Below are 23,672 nucleotides of genomic sequence, written 5' to 3'. Positions count from 1 at the left end.
GGGTTTACCATGAATGGTACGAAAAAGGAAAACAATGCAGTGAGCAGCGATTCTGTGGGCAAAAATACCTTGTTGATGGTAGAGGTCAGAGGAAAATGACCAGACTGATTTGAGCTGATACAAAGGCAACATTAAGTCCAATAACCACTCATTGCAACCAAGGTATGCATAAGAGAATCCCTGATTACACGTGAAATCAAATCTTGGGGCAAATGGGCAGAAAACCACAGAAAACAGAAAACCACATTTGGTGCCACTCCTGTTAGCTAAGAACAGGAAAATGATGCAACAATTTGGACAGGCTCACCATAAACGACACTAGAAGATCGGAAAAAATGTTGAGTCTTGATATCAACTGCAACACTCAGGTGGAATGGTCAGAATTTGGCGTCAACAGCATAAAAACATGGGTCAACCCTGCCTTACATCAACTTTTCAGGCTGGGGATACAATGGCATAAAGATATTGTTTTAGCACCATTTGGGCCAATTAGTACCAATTTATCTTTTGTTGGAATGCCACAACCAACCTAAGTATTGCTGCAGGCAGTTCTGAAGGCAAAAGTGGGTCCAACCCAGCAGTAGAGAGGTGTTCTTAATTAAGTGGCCGGTGAGTGTAGTTTCTGACCTTGAGAAATCTGGAATTCCACCCACTTTGTTCGGGAACCAATCATCTCTGAGCAGCTCCAACAGTGCTGGGTAGTGGCGTAGTAGAACTTGGTTTAAGCTTTGGCACAGCCTTGTCTGGCCTTGACCAGTAGCAAACCAAGGGAGGCGGAAGAACCGTGCCTTTTGGGAAATGCTAGTCGTTATACAAATGGTCAGACTAAAGTCTCGAAATGTGATTTGAAAGTCGATGATTATCAGGCAGGCAAACTCATACCTGTGTTCCCATTGTTGTGAATGTTTTCAGGCCGGAGCAGTTGACTGCTGAAAGCGTGATGAGGGTGTCGGATCTGAAGGCTGTATTGCCCAAGGAAGTGTTCCAGACCTGTTTCTCTGGCGAGAGTAAGTGACGAGTGGCAAGCCCATGTGTTAAATAAATATGATTTAAGCCCATGTTTTTAATAAATATGATTTAAGCCCATGTGTTTAATAAATACGATTTAAGCCCATGTGTTAAATAAATATGATTTAAGCCCATGTGTTTAATAAATATGATTTTATAGATGTGCAAGTTGACTTTCATTGTACCAAACATACAACATTTTTCATCCTTCAATGATATTGCAGGTTGTGATGCCATTTTAGCTCTGGTTTGGCTGAGCCAGACCTTGCAGACAGCAGGCACGTCAATGATCACTTGTCGATGTAGTTTAATATTTCTCAATGGGATCTTTACTGCCCCCCTAGGGCTGGGGAGCCCTAGGGGGACGTTGAGAAAGGTAAAGCTGAGAGAGGTCGGTGCTTAGTTGCCCTAGGAGGGCATTAGTCCATCTTGTGTTCTAATACTAAGGTCGGCTTATGATGAGGCCAAGGGGCAGTTGGCAGGCTTGTGATGAGATCCAGGGTGCGTTAATTAAAAAAAAAAGTTGAGAACCACTGATCTAGTTCAATTCCCAACAGGGCTGTGGATAAATTGTGAGGTGTGTCCAGACACCTGTAAGAACACATTGTAAAAAAAATTGATTGGTAAGAAATTAGTTCACGGATTTCCCAAAATATCCTAAATATCTTTCCCTAACTAAACCTATTCGCAATATTCAAGCATATGGTGAAAGTCAACACAGGATTCCTCTGGGCCAGATTCGCAGTTTCTGGCAAGAGATAGATGGCAAACCTCACTCCACTTTCATTGCTAAGGGAAGTGTCCCAAACCGGTTTCTCTGTCGAAATTCAGTGGCAAGCCCCAACATGTGTCAACCGCACAATGTTGCTACACCGTTAATCATTGTACGTACAGTACGTGCGTGTATGTGCAGTCTATATGTACATGTATTAATGTCTTCCATAAACTTGCACAACTCCTGAATCTGGTACTCCTTCAGTATTTTAAGACAGAAAAAAATTATGATCAACTGCAAAGATGACTCACAACGCAATCAATTGAGGAACAAAGAAAAAGACCTTGAAAGAAAAAGGTGTGTGTGTGAGTGTGTTTCTCCTTCTAAATGATTGAGTTGTTTTTGAACAAACGCCCCATTGACCTCATCATAAGCCTGACAACGACCCCTTAGTATTAAAATATGAAATGGACTAATGCACCCCAATTGCAACTAAGCTCCGCCCCCTTTTAGATGTATCCATCTCAACGCCCCCCTAGAGCTCCCCAACACCCCCTGGGGGGTTGTACCGCCCCCGTTGAGAAACACTAATTTAACCCAAGGGGAGGTGTAAAAGGAACTTATTTCCAAAAATGGCACAATATCACTTTCACTAGGAAGCTTGTTCTGCTGTTATGTCTTTTGTGCAGTTTTCGTTGGAGGAAAGTGCTGCAGCCTCTATGAGGTTTTCTCCAACGATGAGGACGACGACAACTCCTCCCTCTACCTCCTCACAAACGAACTGAAGGAGAAGGACTTGGTGAGTTCAGTGTGTGTGTGTGTGTGTGTGTGTGTGTGTGTGTTTGTGTGTGTGTGTGTGTGTGTGTGTGTGTGTGTTTGTGTGTTTGAAATTGCACACTTGAAGTTCTTGTGGATTGCAATTTTCTTTTTGAAAATTTGACATTATGCATTATTTAACTCATTCATTCATTGAAGAACTAACTTGTTGGATTGGTTGGTTGATTGCCTCCCTCTTCTATGTTTGTAATGTAAGTTTTTGTTAAATGCAATTTATTATCAAATGAACTGAGAATCATTTGCTTATTGTAATGATAAATTAATTGATCAAGTGGTTGATTTATTGATTAGTTGATTGGTTGATTGACTGTGTTGCTCTTCCCTGATTGGTTGATTGACTGTGCTTCTCTCCCCTAATAGGCCCTTGTTTTCCTGTTGAGTGACTCTGGAGTGCTCATCATGTTACACTCTGCCTACTTCCTCTCTTATGAAGGTAAATCATTCATTGTGAATAATATGTGTGTGTGTGTGTGTGTGTGTGTGTGTGTGTGTGTGTGTGTGTGTGTGTGTGTGTGTGTGTGTGTGTGTGTGTGTGAAAGAGAGAGAGAGAGAGAGAGAGAGAGCGAGAGAGAGAGAGAGAGAGAGAGAGAGAGAGAGAGAGAGAGAGAGAGAGAGAGGAGAGAGAGAGAGAGAGAGAGAGAGAGAGAGAGAGAGAGAGAGAGAGAGAGAGAGCTGTTTGTGTGTGTGTGTGTTTGTGCAATTTGTGTATACGTAGGGTGGGATGTGTGTTGCTGCAGCGTGTGTGTGTGAGCAGAGAGGTACTTTTTCACTCTACTCTAACTTCACATCTTCCTTTCATGTAGAGATGATGTATTAATCTCAGAAGGTAATCAGGAAATTAATGCATACACTGGCACATCCATCCATCATTTCAATGTGTTAAAAAAACTTCTTTTAGCTTTAAAATAGTGAAATGTTTTAATGTAATATTTTCAGTAATTGATTTAAATTATTGAATAATGTTTTTTGTAAGTATTTTGGGGGGCTTTTGGCTTTTATTATTATAGGACAGTGTGAGAGTAGACAGGAAATGACTGGGAGAGAGAGATGGGGCAAGGGCAGGAAATGACCCCGGCCGGACTCGAACCGGGGTCTCAGTGGGCAATGTAAGCCCAAATGTGGGGGGCTTAGCACTATAAGAATGTATGTCGCTTTTGGAAGTGTAATTTAAAGTAGTGTAAGTACTTAGTACAAGTACTGAGTCATTCGTTTTGCTGTCTTGTATTGCAGGTGCCGGTACTGAGGAAGTGGATGCGCTCTACGGCTTGTTCATATTTCCAGACTCACACGTCATTCACAAAGGTGTGTTGCGGACTGTATGTGTGTGTTTTCACTAGGGATGGGCATACGGTGAAAATTTCTTCGTCGATCGTCGGGAGAATTAATGATTAATAATCGGTTAACCATTAACATTTTTATATTAAAAACAGCACACATTTAGGCCCACCATGCCATATACTCTTGTATAACAAAAATACATCAAAAACATCATGTTTTTCTTCGAGGATTTGTTTTTATTAACAACACAAGTGTCAAGTAATTAACAAGAAAAGTTAAACCCGAATTGGTGCGCAATGCGCAAACGAGGGAGGCTTCAAGTTGCGAGCAAACAACGAAGGCACATAGCGGTGCAGACATCGAGGCGAGGCTAGGTTGAGATGAATCACCACCGTCTTTTACAAGGCTTGGATGCGCGGTGTTCAAGTGATACATCATGGTCGTTATCGATTAACTGTATTTGTAATTCACATTGCAGTAATTACAGTACACTTTGTCATTTTCTAACCGAAAATGGTCCCACGCCACACTTCGCCGAGACCTCTTCATGGTTAGGCAAAGCCCGCTCTATTGAAGCTCGCATAACAAACAAGTCAAGCCAGGGTACGGTGATGGTGAGATATTGCCCCCTGCTGCCTAAATTAAGTAGGTGTAACAGCGAAATGCATTGCATTGAGGACATGCACTAATGACCTACATTCAAGTTTTTTTGTTTTTTCGTCAGCGAAAATTAATTTCTTCGACTAAATGTTTAATGATCAATTATCGGTTAATCGGTTAATTATGCCCATCCCTAGTATTCACACACACACACACACAATGGTTTTGGAATGAAAGATGTGGTACTGATAGTATGTGTGCTCACATATACACACACTAATTCATTTTTGAATGGTAGACTTACAATGAATGACCGTAAACACCAGTTGTGTATTTCAGATTGCATACAATTTATGTTCTATTCTATGCTATTTTGCTTTTTTTTCCCCTAAATCAGTGAAAGACTAGATATCCATTTCCTAAATTTACATTGCAATAGAAGTGGAAACCTTCACACGCCACAAATGTTTATTTTTTCAGACGTTTGAAATTAAAATGAACTTTGGTTTTTAAATATTTATTTTTCTCTCCCTCAAGACACCCATTTCAATATGATGGTTATTCATGATATTATGGTAAGATATGACGATAGTAATTCAAATGGAAAAAATTAACTCGTTTTTTGTTTTCTTGTTATGTTTCCCCTCATCTAGACAGCAAGAACAACCAAAAGAAGTCTGCGCTCTCCCTGCGAATCAGCAAGGTCCTGCCGGCGCTCAACTTCGCAGAGACTGAAGTGGAGAAGTCCCTGTCCACATCTGTGTTGGCGTCTGCTGCGTCGCCATCGTCTGCTGCCACGTCGTTGTTGTCGGCGATCTGCGACCTCCGCTTGTCCCTGGAGCCTCACCTGCGTCGCTACGGCGCCCTCATCCAGCCGGCAGTGGGGTCCGACAGCGACGACACCAGCGTGCCCCAGCGTGAGGCCGCCATGTTCCCAGACCAGTACGACTGCATCGCCCACCTCGCCTACCCGCTGCCCTGCTGGACGGAGCTATCCCAGCTCCGGGTCGCCACCTACTTCCAGGACCCAGCGTCGTTCGTGATCCCACTGAAGCGGGCGGCTGAGCTGGTCCGCCAGCAGCCGCAGGGTCGGGACGACGATGATGATGTGTATTACTATATATCGTCTCCGGAACCGGAGGAGACGCTGCCCTCTTCCTCCTCATGTGGCGGCGGTGGTGAAGATGGCAGTGTCACCGATGTGCCATGCAGTGCAGAGAACAGTGTCATTGGTGTGCCATGCAGTGCAGAGAACAGTGTCATTGATATACCTAGCAGTGTAGATAACAGTGTTGACAAAATATCATGCAGTCTTGAGAACAGTGTCATTGATATATCATGCAGTGAAGAGAACAGTGTCACCGATGCACCATGCAGTGCAGATAAAAGTTGCACCGATCTTCCATGCATCACAGACAACATCATTGTGGATAAGCCCTGTTATACAGACAAAAACGGCAATGACACGGCCCGCAGCGCAGACAGTAGCGTCACCAAGATGCTATCCAGTGAAGCGAATGTCAGCAAAGACAGCAGCATTCCCATGGTGCAATCCAGTGAAGAAAACATCAGTAAAGACAGGCCATGCAGTCAAGTAAACACCACCTCAGATATGCCACATGATTCAGACAAAAGTGGCAAGGATGAGCCTCCACTCTCTGAAAGGTCTGATGTGGTGTCAGACACATGCAGTGCAAACGGTAGCATCACCAAGACACTAAACAGTGAATCAAACAGCAGCAAAGACATGCTGTGCATTCCACTCCCTGAAAGGACTTCAGCTCTGCACCCTGATGTGGTGTCAGATAAGCAAACAACAACTGAGGAAGATAACATTACAGGTAGGAAATGCAACTGTCTTTTAAAACCATTTATTTCTCTTGCTTTTTATCACTTGCATTGTGTGCAAGTTTGATTGTTAATTGGGCTGGGACATTAATGCATTCATTTCGATTTATTAATCACGCGATTCGATTAATTAACGCAATTAAAAACAATTATCGCAGTATAATATAGCTAACTTACATAGTTTTGGATTAGACCAGCGGAGGGCAGTATTACGCCTGATGGTGAACAACCTGCTGAAATTGAGAAGAGTTCTCTGTTCTTTTAAAAATTAATAATATCTTTAGCTTATGGATTGTAATTATTCAAAATCCATTTGAAAAAATTATATATTTTTCACTGTTCTCAAGTCAGATATTTAAATGCAATTAATTCGAAGAATTAATTTCAAAGCCTATAGATTAATTTGATTAAAACATTTAATTGAGTCCCAGCCCTAATTGTTACATTTATACATTTGAATGCTTGTTATCCTTATGCTGCAAAAATGCTTTATTATGTTGCTAAAATCGCTTGCTGTTTTTTGTTTAGTTAGACACGGTGCTGCAGTGTTTGGCACTGTGTTTAAATGCTTTATGAATTAAATTTACTTACTTACTTGCAGAGCACTCCTCACCCAGTGCATCCAACACCACCACGACCTTAGCAGTGGATTCCAAAAGCAAAGTGCCGTCAGAGAAAGAGAATCTTCCAGAGCACAATGCATCCACCACCACCACCACGACCGCAGCAGTGCCTGACAGGGTGTATTCCACCAAGAAAGTGCCATCACAAGATCCTCAAGAGGAAGGGGGTCGACCAGAGTTGTCTGGGCAGCACAACCCTGCAGAGGTGGTCGGATCAGCTTTCGAGAAGCTAAGAGCGCTGTTTGACCTGTCCGGCTCCGATTCCGCAGAAGAACTAGAGGGGGATGGTCCTACTGCGCCACAGGAGGCTAGCGGTGACGCTGAGTTGTCCACTGGCTTAAGTTCAGACCAGGCACACCGCCACACAATAGAGGCCGGGGATGACAGGTTTTCTGAAGGGGGACTGGACGATGATGATGAGGAGGAGGAGGTTAACATGCCTTCCTTTCAGTTGGACAAGTCTTATGGGTCAGAGGAAAGTGACAACGAACAGCAGCCAGTTAAGTCAACTGTTAAGGTTGACATTTGCATTTCAGAACAGCGGCCACTCTCTGGAACTGCACAGTCACCTTTTCAGATGGATGTTGCTCCCCAAGAGACGAATGATGCCTCAGAAAAACCTGGACAGCGTAATGTGACAGAACCATCTCCTTTACTAAAGTTGTTCCAGAGGCGGCCTTACTTGCCAAACAAAGGTGCGGACACACGCAAGGACTTGAGTCACAGGGATTCAGAAATATCTAGCCCCAAGGCGCACACAACGGTGTGTGACGCAGAGATTTTAGCTCATGGGACTACACCGCATGATAAAAAAACTGTTAGTGCATTACCTGATAAAGAGAAGTCTTCTGATAAATCCTATGGCGATAAATTAACAGATAACAGTGTTGACAAAACACAATGCAGTGAAGAGAACAGTGTCACCAATGTACCATGTAGTGCAGATAAAAGCCGCACCGATATTCCATGCATCACAGACAACATAGTGATTGTGGATAAGTCATGTAATACAGAGAAAAGCAGCAAGGACACGGCACACAGTGCAGACCGTATCATCACCAAGGTGCTATCGAGTGAAGCGAATGACAGCAAAGACAGTAGCATTCCCAAGGTGCAATCTAGTGAAGAGAACATCAGCAAAGACCGGCCATGTAATCAAGTAAATGCTGCCGCAGATATGCCACATGATTCAGACAAAAGTGGCAAGGATGAGCCTCCACTCCCTGAAAGGACTTCAGCTCTGCACCCTGATGTGGTGTCAAACACATTCAGTGCAAACAGTAGCATCACCAAGATGCTATCCATTGAATCAAACAGTAGCAAAGACATTAGCGTCACCAAGATGCAATCAGAAGATAAGTCTTCTGATAACTCCAATGACCTTAAATTAGTTGGACGTCGTTCATCTCAAAGGGTTTGCCAAAATGCATTACCCGATAAAGATAAATCTTCTGATAAATCCAATGACGACAAATTAGTTAGACGTCGTTTTTCTGAAAGGATTCGTCCTCATGGGACTACACCGCATGATAAAAAATCTGTTAGTGCATTGCCCGATAAAGAGAAGTCTTCTGATAAATCCAATGACGACAAATTAGTTGGACGTCGTTTTTCTGAAAGGGTTCGCCCTCATGAGACAACACCACATGATAAAAAATCTGTTACTGCATCTGAAAGGGTTCGGCGAAGCGTAGTCCTCAAAAGACCTGAGGCGAGTGACAAACGGAGAGATGTGCGCAGTTCCACTGATACTATCGTTTTAGGTGGTGATCATACCCCCATCAAGACGCCAACTAGCCAGGGTAAAAAGGAGAAATCTGTTCGTGCATTGCCAGGTAAAGATAAGTCTTTTGATAGATCCAATGACAATAGATTACGGCGTTCAGTCCTCAAAAGACCTGAGGCGAGCGACAAACAGGGAGCAAATGTGAGCAGTTCCACTGACGGTCTCGTGGTAGGCAATCATACCCCTGTGAAGACGCCAACTAGCCAGAGTGATAAAAAGGTGAAATCTGTTAGTGCATTGCCCGACAAAGACAAGTCTTCTGATAAATCCAATGACGATAAATTACGTCGGAGAGATGTGAATAGTTCCACTGATACCCCCATGAACACGCCAACGTCAACTAGCCAGGGTGAGAGAAAGGAAGACTCCGCCCCTGCAGTTAGTGTAGCTGCGGCGGGTGCAGGTGATCATGCCCCCATGAACACACCAATGCCAACTAGCCAGAGTGAGAAAAAGGAGGAATCCTCCCCTGTAGTTAGTGAGAAAGAGGATTCCTTCCCTGTAGTTGGTGTAACAGCGGCGGATGCGGCTGTGGAAGTCAACAACGCAAGCGAGAATCTCCATATTACGTTTGAAGCAAAAGCAGAGCTGCCTTCAGAACAGCGGCCAGTCAGTGGTCTACCCGTGCCACCTGTTAAGGTTGGCATTAGCGTTCCAGATTCCCCTCCTCGAGAGACAGATGATAAACCTCAGGCTTGCCTGCCAGCGCTCTCACCTGCAGAGAGTGAGAAGGAGAACTTCTCCCCTAAAAGGTGTAGTTCGTCAGAGGATGCCCATGAGTCGAGTGGCAACAAAAATTGCCACAGTCAGGACGGGGCACCCACAGAGCTGCCTCCAAAAACAAAACAGTGCTGCGTCATGGCTCTTTACCCATCTGGTTCTCCAACAAAGCCCTGCTCTGTTGTTCTTTGTCCGTCTCCAATGAAGCCCTGCTCTGTGACTCTTAACCCATCTCCTTCAAAGCACACTGTGAGTAGTCATCCATGTCCTCCTCAAACAGACACCTCACACGTTACTCCTCTGCACCCATGTTCTGCCCAAAAAAGGCCCTCTTCCATGACTCCTCATCCACAAATAGACACCTTATCTATGGCTCCTTGTCCTCAAACAGAAACCTTACCTGTGACTTCTCATCCAATTCCTGCCCAAACGAATCAATCTTCTATGACTCCTCTTCCATGCCCTCGCCAAACAGAGACCTTAACAGCAACTCCCCTTCCACAGAAAGAAAGTTTACCAGTGACCTCTCCTCAACAAAGAGAAACTTTACCCGTGATCCCTGTTCCACAAAAAGAATATTTACCAGTGACTTCTGTTCAACAAAGAAAAACTTTACCTGCTACTACTCGTCCACAACAAGACGCCTGCTCTGTGACTCCTTGCGTCTCTCCCCCTCCTCCTCCTCCTCCTCCATCGGCAGAGCAGCTTGCGCGGGCACACACGTTACCTGTGGTGCCACATGTAAAAGCACGCACCTTATCTGTGACTCTCTCAGAAGCACACAACGTACCTGTTGTGTCTCCTGATCAGCCTGCACCCACCTTACCTGTTACCTGTACCTCACCTAACCGACCTATACAAGCGGACACCTTACCTGTTGACCGACCTATACAAGCGGACACCTTACCTGTTGTACTACCTCCTTCTACACAGAAAGAAAATGTACCATTGACTTCTGCTCAACAAAGAGAAACTTTACCCATGACCCCTGGTCAACAAAAACAAAATGTACCTGCTACTCCTCATCCACAACATGAGACCTGCTCTGTGACTCCTTGTCCATCTCCTCCATCAGCAGAGCAACCCACCTTTCCTTTGGTGCCACCTGCACAATCACTCACTACACCTGTCGTGACTCCTCATCAGTCTCCACCCGCCTCACCTGTTACTCCTCCTTCTGCAGCATGCAACCAGACTGGGAAGGTTTCAGAGGAGGAAGGCGCCGGGACCAAGGAGTCCCAGGGAGTGAGTGATGGGGCACGTCAGCAATCGCCATCTCTACCAGACAAACTTCCCGTTCCATCTGGCCATCCATGCAAGACTGACAAGGAGGAGGTGGTCAGCGCTACTTCACCTTCCCCTGCGAAGACCCAGAGACCCTTGAAGTCAGACAAAGAGGAGAAAAGCGTTTGCTCTGCGGTCGGACTAGGCATGAGTGTTCTTGACAGTGCAGAGGTGTTGCCAAAAGACAATGGGTCAAACGGGGCAGTGCCCATGTTGAAAAGTCTTGCGAGGAAAGTAAGGGATAAGGTAGATGGTCCTCTGTCGAAATCGACACCCCCACGGTCACAGACAGTTGGCCCTGTTGTTGACAGCTCCTCAGGGACTCTTCATCAATGTCCTTCTCAAGCAGACACCTCACGAGTTACTCCTCCTCGCCCACGTTCTGTCCAAGAGAAGCCCTCTTTGGATGAGGAGTCACGCAAGACAGACACCTTATCTGCGACTCCTTTTCCACAAACAGAAACCTTACCTTTGACTTCTCACCCACCTGATCAACCAAATGCGTCTTCTATGACTCATCTCCCATGCCCTCGCCAAGCAGAGACCTTAACAAGAACTAATTTTCCACAGAAAGACAATTTACCAGTGACTTCTGCTCAACCCAGGAAAACTTTACCAGTGACCCCTGTTCAACAAATAGGAACTTCCCCTGCTACAGACAACTTGGGTGTTATTCCTCCTTGCCCATGTTCTGCCCAAAAGAAGCACTCTGTGGACGAGGAGTCATGCAAGACAGACTCCTTACCAAAAACAGAAACCTTACCTGTGACCTCAGACACCTCACATGTTACTCCTACACGCCCATGTTCTGCCCAAACAAATCCCTCTTCTATTATTCCTCTTTTATGCCCTCGCCAAGCAGAGACCGTACTTGTGACTAATTTTCCACAGAAAGAAAATGTACCATTGACATTTGCTCAACAAAGAGAAACTGCCCAAAAGAAGCCCTCTGTGGATGAGAAGTCATGGAAGAAAGACACATTACCAAAAACAGAAACCTTACCTGTAACTCCTCACACAATTCCTGCCCAAACCAATCCGTCTTCTGTGACTCCTCATCCATGCCCTCGCCAAGAAGAGACTTTACCCTTGATTCCTCAGTCTGTGGAAGGAGAAGTTCAGCTGAAGACGAGGCGTAGTGCACGGACAGAGAAGGGCGGCCCGGCCTTACCTTTGTCAAGACGTGTCTCATCTTCCTTGGCAAAACGTGACACAAGTGGTGAGAGTGACTTGAAATCGCCACCTAGTGCAGCAGACCACAATTATTCCTTGCGGTCTCAAAAACAGAGCCCAAGCCTGCCGCAACAAGAGACGTCTGCTGAAAAAGACATGAAAGTTCGTCGCAGAGGTCAAAGGATCGACTATCGAAAACTAGCCAAGGGCGAGGAGGCCACCTGTGAGGAAAAAGCTAACAAGAAAAGGACACGGCATGTGGCCGGTCTGGATGTTAAGATGATCATCACTGACTGTGGGAGCGTGTTCGTACCGCACGGTTCTGACATGCAGCCTGAGGACGTGCAGCTGGTGAGAAAGAGGCAGAAAGATACCGATCGTAGAAAGAGCTTGAGCTCAACAAGCGTTTCGACGTGCTCAAGCGAAGCTCAACCGTCCACGGCCCTGTTCCCAGACTCCACAGAGTACTCGGGAAAGGTCAAGTGCGAGGCAGTCAAGGAGGACGCGAAAGGTCAAAAGTGCCTTTCAAGGTCACCAGACGGAGAGAGGCCGGCGCTCAAAATGGCGGAGCAGGACCAGAAAGCGGTTGATGACGAGGCCGAGGTTTTTTTCACCTTTTTGTCATCTGAAACCGAAGAGCCAGCTGAGTCTGACATGGATGCCTCTTCTTCCACGGTAGCAGATGCTTCCGGAACTGCTGGCGGTTCCGCGAACTCTGAGCGCAAGATCCGGAATAAGAGGTATATGGATAAATTAATTTCAGTTCTACCATTTATGATTATTATAGTCTAAATACCATTCTATGCTCTCTGTATTTATGGCCATTGTCTGCTTTGCTGCTCTCCAACCTTTCTGTCCGCTCAAAGTGCATGAACTCAAATCTATTTTGCTTTTCTTATAAAAGTCATGTTCTTATTCTTATTTCTAAAATTTTCCAGATTATGTCTAAATTAAATTATAATAAAATGTCTAAGGCACTGTGCTGTTACACATTACCAGGGTTCAGTTCCACGGGTCATTTTCCAAACCTCCCCTATTGCTCTCTACCTAACTTGAACTTCTAGAAGGCTGATTGTACTCAAGTGTGTGCTATATGTTAAATGTGTAATAATGTGTATTAAGTTGTTGTGTATTTTTGTATTTACGTAAATTGACAGACACCTTAATTTCCTTTGGGATTAATACAAGTACTATACTCTACAGCTTCAGGAAGAGCACTGTTCTAACCATCAGCGAGCTGAAGGCAGTAAAAGGTCAACAGATGTTTTAATTTTACTTAACTTACTTTAACTTTTTTCTAAATTGCCCTCCGTTAGGAAGTACACAGTGACGCCGATCAGCGGCCTGAAGGCTGTGTTCCGGGCAGGCAGGCGCTGCAGGTCACTCGGGGCCTCATTGCTGAAGCAGTGGCAGAAGATCAACTCCAAGGACATCTTCAAAGAGCCCGGTTCTTACTCAGATGGCGACATGAGCTTCACTAAAGAACTTCAGGGCTCTGACGACGGCAGCATTGGCAGTGCTTTGCTGGAGATTCCACTCGAGCCAATCCCGGAGCCCGTGACCAAAGAGAGGACGAAAGTGAAACGCAGCGGAAGCAACGGCAACGACACCGAGGCGCGTGGTAAAGGCAAAGGCCAAGGCATGGCAGGTCCGACTCCTCCTGCGATGCCCCAGCAGCACCACAAGAGGGAGCTCCGCGCGTCCGCTTTCCAGCAGCAGAGGAGGATCGTGCAAAACGGTGAACTGATCGAGGTCTCGCGGACGTGGCGTGAGGCATATGACTTCGGTCTGGACAGCAAGTTCGTTAAGAACCCGCATGATGCCACCGTGTCCAGAGCGCTACATGGGTGAGTCTTGTTTCCGCAATGCGACAATGATTGTTTGCATTGCTTTATCGTTTTAGAGAATGATCTCTTTGTTTGATGTGTCTAGTTTTGATCAAGAAAACAGAGTGTGCGCACATCAGTGGCACAGGTGCTGGACAAAACAAAATAACTGAAGTAAATGATAAATGTCCGCAACACTGTTAATGCTGCCAATTGTTAAATGACACAACGTTTCGGACATCAGTCCTTCCTCAAGTGCAACCATTTTGATCCAGAACCTGTTGACTTTGTTTTGAACATCCACACACACACACACACACACACACACACACACACACACACACACACACACACACACACACACACACACACACACACCTTTGCTCAAAGTGTGAAAAATAGGAAACAGGAAATAAAGTACCAAGATGGCGTTGCTCAGTGCTTGCTGAACTTGATATCTAATGTTCAATATCTATGATATGGCAAGAGACAGACTTTAGATCAGAGGGTTGCGGGTTCGTAGCACCCCTCATCCAATCCCTATCTCATTTCATGGTTGAGGCGCCCTTGAGCAAGGAACCTAACCCGAACACACTCTGCTCCAGGGACTGTAACCAATGCCCTGTACCTAAAATAATTGTAAGTGGCTTCAGATAAAAAATAGTTTTTTTTCTTCCGGTTCCTAACACCCGCAGGCCGTGGAACTTCGACCTGATAGACTGTTGGCACATGAATGTAAAACTAGAAATGTCAGAAATTCTTCTGGATCATCAGATCGTCCTTTTGAACCGATACAGGCAGTAATGACCGATAAACTTGCATCTTATATGTTAAATAGCGATAACTGATCCAAAATCAGTTATCTTTACCCCTCCAATAATAATGTTACTTTCTTTCGGTTTCTTAAACTTTCAGGCCATGGAACTTCGACCAGAGTGATTCGGAGGAGGAGACCAATCTGATCTTCCACATCTGGATTGGCCTCTTCTACAGCCAGACGGCCCCGCGCTTCTTCCACACCGATGCACATCAGAACCCCCTCCAGAAGGACAAACCGGTGGACTTCCTCAACGCGAAACCAGACCTCATGCCCGCTAAAGTCGCTAAGCAGAAAGACTCTGCGCTCGTGGCCTTGTCGAAAACTGGTATTGGCACAAGCACGGAATTCCTGAGCGGTGCCACACAGGCAGTCTATCACTCAGTCAAGGGCAGCGGACAACACCACTGTGTCGGCAGTGTGTACGCTTACGTTGTTGATCCCATGGCTAGCTTGCTAATGCTAGCATCAGATCCTAGCGATCCGCTGGATCTCTCTGGCAACAAGCACCATGGGGACACTTCAGTGTCGCAGGCTGCGGTGGAGACTGAGGTAAGGAGCTCCATCATTTTTTTCTGTCTGTCTTTCACTCGTTCTCATTCTCTTTCCCTTTTTCTTTTCTGTGTCCTTTCTTATGCTGTTTTTTCACTATTTCTTTCTTTTTCACTACTTTTTCTACAGTATGTCTTTTCGTTTTTGTAGCAGTTTTAGAATCCAATGTGTTCTATTGTCACCGTCACTCTCCTCCCTACTGGTCAAACCAGAGAGGCCCATGTGTGTTTCTCTCCCTTTCACTCTTTCATTCACACACACTCTTTCTTTTCCCCTCTCTCTCTCTCTCTCTCTCTCTCTCTCTCTCTCTCTCTCTCTCTCTCTCTCTCTCTCTCTCTCTGTCCATCATTCTTGTGCACAGCGCTTGAACTTAATGGTGTCCCGATGTCCCGGGGACCATAAAAAATGTTGGGGGGACACAAAGTTATCATTTCTGGTACAATGCCGGGACCATCCAAAAATATCAATGAAAAGATTCTAAAAGTAGGCTATTATATTTGCAAAGCCATTACACAGGGACATTAACTCGTTACTCAACACCAACCATCAGCGAAATAGAAACTGAAAACTTTGCGATAACACTTGTGTTCTAGAATGTTGATTAAGATTTCGCAGCTGCGACTGCAAGCGCGTTCTTGTGTTCTTCTGAGCACATCGGAGTGCTGAGAGGTTGTCTCGTTGGTTATGCCATTTCACCCTGAACTAGAAATGCTCTCCGAGAAAACGGGCTCTGGATTGTTGATTTTGCAAGCCAACAAGGATATTTTCCAGTAGACATGGTTAAGCTGTGAGAAGAATGGAGTTTGGTTTTGCTAATATTTCAGGTAAGCAAAGCAACAGCCCCAAACAATGCGCAGTTGCCTGTTGCCACCTGTCGCGTGCTTATCTGCCCAAAACACCAGAAACGCGAGCTGCTTCTAAAGTAGATTAACCCTCATTCATACATATCAGCAACTGCCTGTACAATTACTTTACAGTAACAAATAGTTAGGGAAACGGCAAGCAAGCTAACAGGGGTAGTTGTTAGCCGAGAACATCAAGCAGTGTCATTCAAATTTGGCTGGAAACGAAGGCGCTATATTCTGAACATTGTCATACAAATGCAGTTATTTAATTAATGTTGAAGTATCCGTGTATTGTTTCTGTGCTGGTAAAAGCAAAAATGCCTAGTAGCCAAGGTCTAATTGAAAAGGGAAAAAGTCCACCACATTTTTTTGACTTCATTGATTACAAGCACGAAGAACGCACTTCAATTTTACAGCATTGCCAGCCCATTGTTTCTCTTCAATCCCTCTCTTTTTCCCCCTACCCTCCCTCTCCATGCTAGCCTCTCTCCCTCTCTCTCTCGAAAGTGAAGTAAGTATGCGGCTGTAGTTTTTTCTCTTGTGCATTTATTTTTCAAATGTCTTGATGTCAATGTAATGTCAATTTAAAACGGAAAGGAAACGTCTTGCAATGCGTTGTCATGCGGCCCAAAAACCTACCGCATCTTCCACCTACCCTGATTATCATCGACTTTCACATTTCTTGGAGACTGAAGCTGTTGCATCACTAGGAGGGCACGGCCTGGCTATCTTCCACCGGCATGCCCATCACAACCAGTGGCCAAAGTCAGACTAGGTTCTACTATTTCACTTTTTAACTAAAGCTAAACAGACACTGAATTGTTATTGATGTATAGTAGTAGACTATACGAAAGCTGTTTTTCCGTAAATAGCCTATACAACAGAGTAACAGGCTGGCTGGTTGCAATAGAGTCTGCAATACATGATGGGTAGGCTATATTGGTGCATAAAGCAATCAGTTTGACAAATATAATGTCATTGAATGCAGGTTTCCTCAAATCACCATGTTCATTCTTGAAAAATGAAATTTAAGCTTACATGGTTACTCAAGGCATTTTTCTATACAAGTCATGATTCATGATTTAACACACCCTCGTTTTTTTCTTAAAAACCTGAATTCACAGTTGCACTGCTAAAAAAAATCATAGTCACACATGAAATTGAACGTGGACATAATTTTGGCCTACCACTTATTTAGGAACGAAAAAAATGGGGACACTTCTGTTTACATTCGGGACAATACAAAGTGTAATTCGGGACCATGGCGGGACACAAAGGAAAAAAGTAAATTTCTAGCCCTGCTTGTGCAGTTACATGTCACTAGAGAGTAATGGACTTTCACTCTTCTTTTTTTCTCTTTGACTGTTTCTTCAACTGAAATGCTTTATTTTACTTTCTCTTTCTTTTTTTCCTTCTTGGACTCAATCTTTCAGTAGGCAGTTGGTTTTGGTCACAGGTTTGAATGATCCCAGTGCGTTTGGTTGTCACTGTCTCTGCCCCCAGGCATCTGAGAGCCCCACATGTGTTTCTCTCTCTCTGTCACTGTTTCATTCACTCTCACTCTTCCTTTCACCCGCCCCTATCTCCCTCCCTCTCTTTTTTCACTTCCCCCTATCTGTCTCTCACTACACAGGCCATGCCGGAGAGCCCTATGTGTGAGGTTCTGGACCTCTCCATGAAGGGCAAGAAGCGTCAGCGTGAAGATGATGAGGAGGACGAGGACCGAGTCACCCCTGGCAACACTGCTGCGGGTCGGCTGGGGATGGGAGTGGGAGGAGGTGGCGGCGGTGAGACGCTCCGGGACGTCAACATGCCCTTGGACATGAGGACACTGGTCACCTGCACAAAGGTGAGTTTTTAAACTCACTCTCATTACACAACACTATACTTAAAAGGTGCACTGCAATGTTTTTTTTTAGCAGTTTCTTTTCAAAATTCATGCTGCCCATTCAGAAATGTTGCCTTTTTCACAAATAGTTACAACCACATCAACTAGAACCACTCAAAAAATTCATCTTCAGGTCCGCCATTTTCAATTTCCAGAAATAGACATTTTTTTAGCTGCAAAATATACTGTACTTGAGTCATACTAGTAAATATTAGTTTATTATTTAATAAATGAAAACATAGGCAGCACAGTCCTACACAATGCACCTTTTAATATTCATATCTACACATCCCATTTCTAAATTGTTTGATTTTGTTTAATGGTGTGTGTGTATGTGAATGTGTTTGTGCATTGTAGTCCATTTTGCATGCATATATTTCTTTGTTCCTTTGTTAATTTATTTGATTTGTCAATTGATTGTTGTGTCTCTCATTTCCATTCCCCGCATTCCTGTTCTTCCTGTTTTGTTCTTGTTCATGGTTTTGAAGGAGGACGATGATGAGATCAGCAGCGCAGAGAGGACTGTGGCAGACGATTGCGAAAGCCCCGCTGCTACAATGGCCAATTCCCCCACTGCAAACACACTCAAACACGCTCACACCACCGCAAGCTCTCACAGCGCTCCACTCAAGAAGGAGACACAGGGTAATAACAACCCAGCAAGCAGCAGTGATCCACTCAAAGAGCCGTTGGGGAATAACAACTCAGCGAGCAGCAGTGCTCCACTCAAGAAGGACACCCAGGGTAACAATAACCCAGCAAGCTCTCACAGCTCCCTGCTCAAGAAGGAGGTGTTGGGTAGTAATAACCCAGCGAGCAGCAGTTCTCCACTGAAGGAGTCATTGGGTTGTAGCAATAACCCAGCAAGCTCTCACAGCACCTCGCTCAAGAAGGAGGTGTTGGGTAATAACAACCCAGCAAGCTCTCACAGTGCTACACTCAAGAAGGAGCCGTTGGGTAGTAATAACCCAGCAAGCTCTCACAGCGCTCCACTGAAGAAGGAGACCTTAGGGAACATCATCACGGTGAGCACTGGGCCACAGGGCCGGTCTGGAAAGGTGGTAATAGTGATGGAGTCGACACATGTGTCAAACAAGAAGGAGGCGTCGGGTAAGACGGCAGCAGCAGCAATCAGCACTCCTTCTGGAAGCAGAGAGGAGGAGGAGGTGGCATCGGAGGTGAAACGAGGTGGGTCAAACAGCGAGGATTTGTTGGCTAAAGCCGTGAAGAGCAGCGAAAAGGAGTTGAATATTGTAGCAGCGAGCAGCACTCTGAGTCTTGCTGGAAGGCAGGTGGTGGACGCTGCATCGGCTAAAACAGCAGGGAGCAGTACTCTGGCTGTTTCTGGAGTACCCATGGCAGAATTGAAACGTGGGTCAGCATCGGCCAGCATTGAACTGAACAGTGCTGTGAGTCTTTCTGGAAAGGAAACGGTGGAAGTGAAATGTGGGACAGACAAAAAGGACACTGTGTCAGGAACTACAGTAACGAGCAGTACTCTGGGCCTTTCTGGAGGGCTGATGAGTTCTGGAAAACAGGTGGTGGAGTTGAGACGTGGCTCAGACAAGGAGGAGAGCAAAGGCTCTGCTGCTTCAGGTAATCAAGCTGAACTGAGCACAGCTCTGGGTCTTTCTGGAATACCAATGGTGGAATTAAAACGGGTGCCAGTCAGGAGGGAGGCTGCGTCGGCCAACAGTGAACTGAGCAATACTATGGGCATTTCTGGAAAGGGAGTAGTGGACTGGAAACGCGTGTCAGAGAAGCAGGAGACTCCCTCGGGTAAAGTTGAACGGACTAGTGCACTGGGCCTCTCTGAAAAGGAGATGGACGAGTTGAAGCGTGTGCCAGTCAAGAGGGTGGCTGCGTCAGCCAACAGTGAACGGACCAGTGCTCTTGGTCTTTCTGGAAAGGGAGCAGTGGATGCTAAATGTGGCAAGGAGGAGGCTGTCTCGGGTAAAGCTGAACGGACTAGTGCTCTTGGTCTTTCCGGAGAGGAGATGGGAGAGTTGAAATCTGGGACAGCCAAGCAGGAGACTGCCTCGGGTAAAGTTGAAGTGCGCACAGCTCTGAGACTTTCTGGAAAGGAGATGGTGGAGTTGTTTGGCCGCCTGCAAGAGGATCGAAACCTTGGTGTCACCCAGGACGGCGGCGACATCAAGTATCGATTCTACATCCTGGAGACGTCAGATGATGCCTTCTTCAGAGAGACAAAGGTAGGGCATAGCAAGGAATTTCTACAGAATGGTGTGTATCAGTTGTGGGTAGACATGTCCTAATGGCCTAATGCAGTGTTTCCCAACCAGGGGTACGTGTACCACTAGGGGTACGCGAGCACACTGCAGGGGGTACTTGGAAAGATATTATTATAACAAATGTATGGAGCAGTCACATCAGGACAGGGAAAGCAATATAAAACATGAATTAGGGGGTACTCATGGCACAACAAAGAGGTTTAGGGGGTACGCGAGACAAAAAAGGTTGGGAAACACTGCCCTAATGATTAGGAGGAATTTTTACAGAGTTGTGGGTAGCTGTGGCCTAATGGTTAAGGAGATGGGTTTTGGATCAGAGGGTTGAATGTTTGAATCCCTCCCTACCACACACCTAACCCCACACTCCTCACAACCAGCTGATCCAGGGTCTGTAACCAATACCCTGTACTTGCAGTAACTGTAGTTAACTAGTAATAGTTGGATAAGAGCATCAGCTAATTGTACCGTAATTATTATCAATATCATTAGGCTAACAATTGGCAAAAAAATGAAATCTGACCATTTTGTGATTCACAGGAGAAGCTTGAGGCTGACGGGCATGTTGCCGTGGGAACGCAGCAGTTGGACCTGGTCACGCCCTACCCTTCTTCCTCCTCCTCTTCTTCTTCCTCCTCTTCTTTGCCGTTACTCGTGGTGGTACGGAACCAGGACATCGCCAACCACATCTGCCAGGTATGGAAAGAGACCTGTAAACTGTTGTGGCCTTTTGGTGTGAGTTTGGGGAGTGAAGTTGGCACGTGAGTAAGTGCATTGTGTTGTGTTGTGTTGTGTTGCCATTGCAAAAGGACATACGTCCTCAAAACAGATGACATTCCAGTATGGCAAGTAGTGAACTAGGTTCAGTTAACCTTGAGGTGGTAAATCATTTAATACAAGAGCCTTATTAATAATAATAATACAAGAGCAAGAGTCCTTATTTTCTTAACTAAATCACACCCGTGGGTTATCTATTAGCAATTAGATTCACCACTTCTTGGTTCTTGGAATACTCGTTTTATGTCATTGTGTATACCCTCTCAGATCCCTGGTTGCCTGGTTAACACCAGACCTAATCACAAGTGAGATCTTTCAGATCGAAACGATTGTGTAGAACTAAAGGCAGTATGGGAGTTCCCAGGCTAGATCCCTGGGGGAGTATTCCAAGAACTTAGTGAAGTGATGAGCCTATAAGTCAACCTCCATGAAGTGGTAAATCTGCTAATAGACACTCCCCCAGGTGTCATTTAGTTGAATGTGGTGGTGCAGGTTATGATTTAAAAGCTTTTCAAAACATTCTGGTTCATAGTACACATTTAAACTATTATATATATCGTTTTTGTTTTCTTTGGGTATCACAAAACATAATATGATATTAAAAAGTGGCAGTTATTCCTTCCCCATAAAGCAGTGCATGACATCATGTTGGGGACTGGAGACCAACGATTCGATAGCCTCTCTGCTGAGGGGGAGTCCCCAATGTGACATCATCACTTAATTCTGTTTAAAATATAAAGGTTAATACATGGACTCCAACACCATTTTCATTGGTAAATGCATCTTAAGTGCATTATATTAATCATCAGTAGTGGTTAACCTGCACCACCACCTTTCAGAAAATGAGGGTTCCAAGCACTTCTATTAGGTTATTTACCACTAACTCAAGATCAATTTAACCTGGATTACTACACTGGTCTCCTCTCCCTAAAGTCACCTAATGTTACTTTGCTTCCACCTTTCCAGATCCCTGCTCTCCTGTCTCTGAAGTCGTCTCCCAGTGTGGTGTTTGCTGGCGTGGATCGCCCAGACGACGTTCGCCTCCGCACGCACGAGGAGCTGTTCTCACGCGGAGGATTCGTACTCTACGACGGCGCCAAGCTCAAGGAACTCACACTCGGTACGTATAGGGTGTGTGCGTGCATGCGTGCTTGCTTGCGTGTGTGCATGCGTCTGTCTGTCTGTCTGTCTGTCTGTCTGTCTGTCTGTCTGTCGAAGCTCAAGAAACTCACGCTTGGTACGTATGGGGTGTGTGTGTGTAACTTGTGGCTACTCTTTACATGCAACACCTACTAGCTGTTGCTATCTTCCCACCAAAATACACAATTCACACAAGACTGAATGAATGATTGTATTCACCATTCTAAATATTATACATCCACACTTCCAGTTGAGGGTGAGAACTGCTCCCATTCCAGGGAAAGGTGCAGGACAAAGGCTGACTGAACATTTGGAACGAGGAGTCTGTACACTTCAAATCCTTTTGTCTTTGATTCTCAACACCTGCTAGCTGTCGCCATCTTCCCACCAAAACACACATTTTATTAATGAATGAAGGAATGTTTTCATTTCTCATGTAAAATAAACAAATACATGATTAAGATACATGATCCTGAACATTTGACCTGCCCCCCCTATTAACACTTAACACATCTTCCCACCCACATACATATTGTATACATCCATACATCCTCATTGCACTGTGTATTTTCTTGCCATTAGTGTCTGTTCCTCTGAGCGCTCTTCAATAACAAGACCAGGAAAGAGCATGACAAAAAAACAATGTAGTCATGCACATGTGATCACACAGAGACGTGTCTTACAAGAAGCTGTGCATGTATGCATAAAACATGCAGACACAGCTGCTCTCTCTCTCTCTCTCACACACACACACACACACACACACACACACACACACACACACACACACACCATCTATGCAGACACGCGCGCATACATACACACACGCGGCATAAACACATGCTGAAACACATATGCTGACTGTGCGAACGCATGCACGCACGCACGCACGCGCACACACACACACACACACACACACACACGCGCACACACACAGACAAATCCAGAGAAGCACGCACACACTCAGTTCCTTCCGTGCTGAGCTCTGTATGTGCTGCAGACACAACAGCATGCTGTGGGGGGAGGGGCCGTTGCCATGGCAACTCTGAAATCCAACGTCTCAGATTGCACACACACACATACAACCACGTGCACACACACGCGCACACACACACACACACACACACACACACACACACACACACACACACACACACACACACGCGCACACACACACACACACACACACACACACCGTGAGGGTGGGGAGGATAAAGCTAAAGCACAGACATGGCCTTTGCTGACTGCTGTGATCAGGTTTGGTTGACCCAAATAAAGAACTTTACAGCATTAGGCCATTCCACGTCACTGTATACTAACAAAGTATTCAAATTAAACACAAACAATTTCCACTATGATCACAAGGGTTATAAATGAACACCAACCAACCTGCCAAATGCTGGTGACATTTCAGTTTGACTGGCAGAAACGCCAAATTTACGTGCCACTTTGACCCAGTAGTGAGTGCGTTTTTGGCTAGTAAGATTAGCATCTACTAGCTATTTTAGCTGGTTATTAATTCATTTATAGCCCTGCTGATCACCAATGCAATGAAAATACGTGCCTGATTATTATCGCTTTCGATGGCGTTATGTCACTAGGAGGGTGTGGCCTGGCTATCAAAATACATTTTATTGTCTTTTTTCCACAAACTCGCTAGACAAGTAAGTCTTAGTTGCCAAGGGGACGGACCTTGACCAGGTCCC

The 23,672-nt window shown here is 45.2% G+C and overlaps 1 protein-coding gene across 1 annotated transcript in view; it reads left to right on the top strand.

The window, feature by feature from the left end:
• The window catches only part of LOC134454517 (uncharacterized), a 55,703-nt gene that overhangs the window by 27,850 nt on the left and 4,181 nt on the right, over positions 1-23,672 (top strand). Inside the window, exons 10-21 of the mRNA XM_063205577.1 lie at positions 913-1,007; positions 2,413-2,522; positions 2,921-2,993; positions 3,791-3,862; positions 5,092-6,279; positions 6,888-12,612; positions 13,189-13,719; positions 14,614-15,067; positions 17,546-17,761; positions 18,289-20,013; positions 20,590-20,745; positions 21,793-21,946. Of these exons, the coding sequence (XP_063061647.1) occupies positions 913-1,007; positions 2,413-2,522; positions 2,921-2,993; positions 3,791-3,862; positions 5,092-6,279; positions 6,888-12,612; positions 13,189-13,719; positions 14,614-15,067; positions 17,546-17,761; positions 18,289-20,013; positions 20,590-20,745; positions 21,793-21,946 (10,499 nt within the window). The remainder of the gene's footprint in view (positions 1-912; positions 1,008-2,412; positions 2,523-2,920; positions 2,994-3,790; positions 3,863-5,091; positions 6,280-6,887; positions 12,613-13,188; positions 13,720-14,613; positions 15,068-17,545; positions 17,762-18,288; positions 20,014-20,589; positions 20,746-21,792; positions 21,947-23,672) is intronic.

The sequence above is a fragment of the Engraulis encrasicolus genome, chromosome 1 (genome assembly GCF_034702125.1).
Source record: "Engraulis encrasicolus isolate BLACKSEA-1 chromosome 1, IST_EnEncr_1.0, whole genome shotgun sequence".
In the NCBI taxonomy this organism is placed as follows: Eukaryota; Metazoa; Chordata; class Actinopteri; order Clupeiformes; family Engraulidae; genus Engraulis; species Engraulis encrasicolus.
This window is presented reverse-complemented; position numbering and strand designations above follow the sequence as displayed.